Source organism: Hippopotamus amphibius, chromosome 1, assembly GCF_030028045.1.
Source record: "Hippopotamus amphibius kiboko isolate mHipAmp2 chromosome 1, mHipAmp2.hap2, whole genome shotgun sequence".
Lineage (NCBI taxonomy): Eukaryota > Metazoa > Chordata > Mammalia > Artiodactyla > Hippopotamidae > Hippopotamus > Hippopotamus amphibius.
Genome location: NC_080186.1, coordinates 120,638,628 through 120,640,410, shown reverse-complemented (window position 1 = coordinate 120,640,410; position 1,783 = coordinate 120,638,628). Strand labels below are relative to the sequence as shown.

Here is a 1,783-nt window from a genome sequence, read left to right as displayed (position 1 = left end):
TAGATAAATAAAAGGGGATTGAAGGAACAACTTCTCAAGCAATTAGGGAACTCCCTTTTCAATCTGGAGGCCAGACATGCAGGGAGGTGGTGCTCAGAGGATGGAGGTTTCTGGACTGGAACCTTTAGTTCAGATCCTAGCCTTATCCTCAAGTGACATCACAAAGCCTCAGGAGCCCCGCCTACCACTCCTAAGCTTTGGCAATGAACCATCATCTCAGGACTGTGTTTGCATTGGAAGCAGTTGCTCAACCTTGCTGAGCAAACTGCTCTGCTGCTCAGTTACGCTGGGAGGAAACATGCTCCATAGGTTGACACCCGTCCCTAGGCTATAACAAAGAGCAAGACCAAGTCTCTTGCTGTTTTCCTGGTTGTGTGGGCAGTCTGCTTCTACTATATATCTCCAGCTCTCTTTGAGAAACCTATGTCTTCCCCACAACTTCCAGCCTTCTTATGGGACAAGGGTACACTCACCACTGCCGTATCCGATGCTGCTTACCTAGTAAAAGCTCTCTTCTTCTTTGTACTCCCGATGACTCTGGTCACTCTACTCATCCTGGTCTGGAAAGTTACCAAACACAAAGTCAACAAGGACAGAGAACCAGACCAAAGAAAGGAGGCGACACTGCTGGTGTGAAGATCTACGGTTCTTGGTGGAGATTCCATTGGGGTGAAGACCTGGAGGCCCAAGAGGCAGGAGATAGAGCCTGGGAAGGAAGAACTGCTTTGTCCACCCCACCCCCCAATGCCAGATGCTCCCCCCAGGCCTCATTGCCCTCCTCTACCACCACCTCCATCATAATTCACACTCCTCCTACTGCTTTTTGGTTTCTCCAGGCTCCTGAGTTTAAATGTCTTCTCTTTGTAGAAACTTCAGATTGAAATTATAAATGGCTCTTGATTTCTGCATTAACAGAGGAAAAGAACAAACTCACGGAGAACTGAAAATTGATTACCAAGCCCAAATTTTCTTTTTTAAATTGGGTATGTGTTGACTCTAGGATATAGAAATTATTGGGAGCTCACAGCATCTCAAACTCTACAATAAAACCATACTGGCAGCTCAGCTCCAGAAGATCCTTGAAAGGGAATAGCTCACCTACCCTGAATTCTAGGTAAAATTCTCCCTCCTCTTCACCTTATTCTGGGAATAAAGAGTATTTCTTCTCAAAAAACGATTTGAAGCACCAAGTACTTTTCTCTCTTCTTCCCCAACCTCCAACTGTGTGGGTTGGTAAATTTTAAAAAATACCATATCCTATAACCATGATTTTGTTTGATTTTTTAAATCTTTTCTGAGTTTGGAACGTACTAACTTCTTTTTCAAATGAAATCCAAGTTAAAGCCACAGTGTTTTGAAAATCCATACCTTCATCCAATTAGGCTTGGGTTACCCTAAGGAGCATTTGACATTTGCCTGGCAGGAATTAGTACTTTTCTAGGAGAAAGACCTCTATATCTAATCCCACTGTTAACCTTTCCTCCTAGAAGCATTCCACCAGGTGGCTCCTTGTCTCTTCCCTCCCATGCACTTGACTCTGGAGTCGAGCCAAGAACCCCTCCTTCCACAGCTTTTCTTGTTGCTTAGAATCGTGGGACTGGGCTTCCTAGGTGGCGCAGTGGTTAAGAATCCGCCTGCCAATGCAGAGGTCATGGGTTCGATCCCAGCTCCAGGAAGATCCCACATGCCGCGGAGCAACTAAGCCCGTGTGCCAAAAAGAAAAAAAAGAATCGTGGGACTGTGTCTGTCCATGCCTCTCTAAAGATAAGTCCCTCCCCTCCCC

The 1,783-nt window shown here is 45.6% G+C and overlaps 1 protein-coding gene across 1 annotated transcript; it reads left to right on the top strand.

Annotated features, from left to right (window-relative positions):
* Positions 1–423: 423 nt before the first annotated feature.
* On the top strand, positions 424–636 carry SMIM42 (small integral membrane protein 42). Its single transcript, XM_057710359.1, has one exon. It carries the CDS (start codon positions 424–426, stop codon positions 634–636), a length of 213 nt encoding a protein of 70 aa, XP_057566342.1.
* Positions 637–1,783: the final 1,147 nt, after the last annotated feature.

Coding starts and splice junctions, on each gene's coding strand:
- SMIM42 (XM_057710359.1), top strand. CDS start 424: ATGTCTTCCCCACAACTTCCAGCCTTCTTATGGGACAAGGGTACACTC.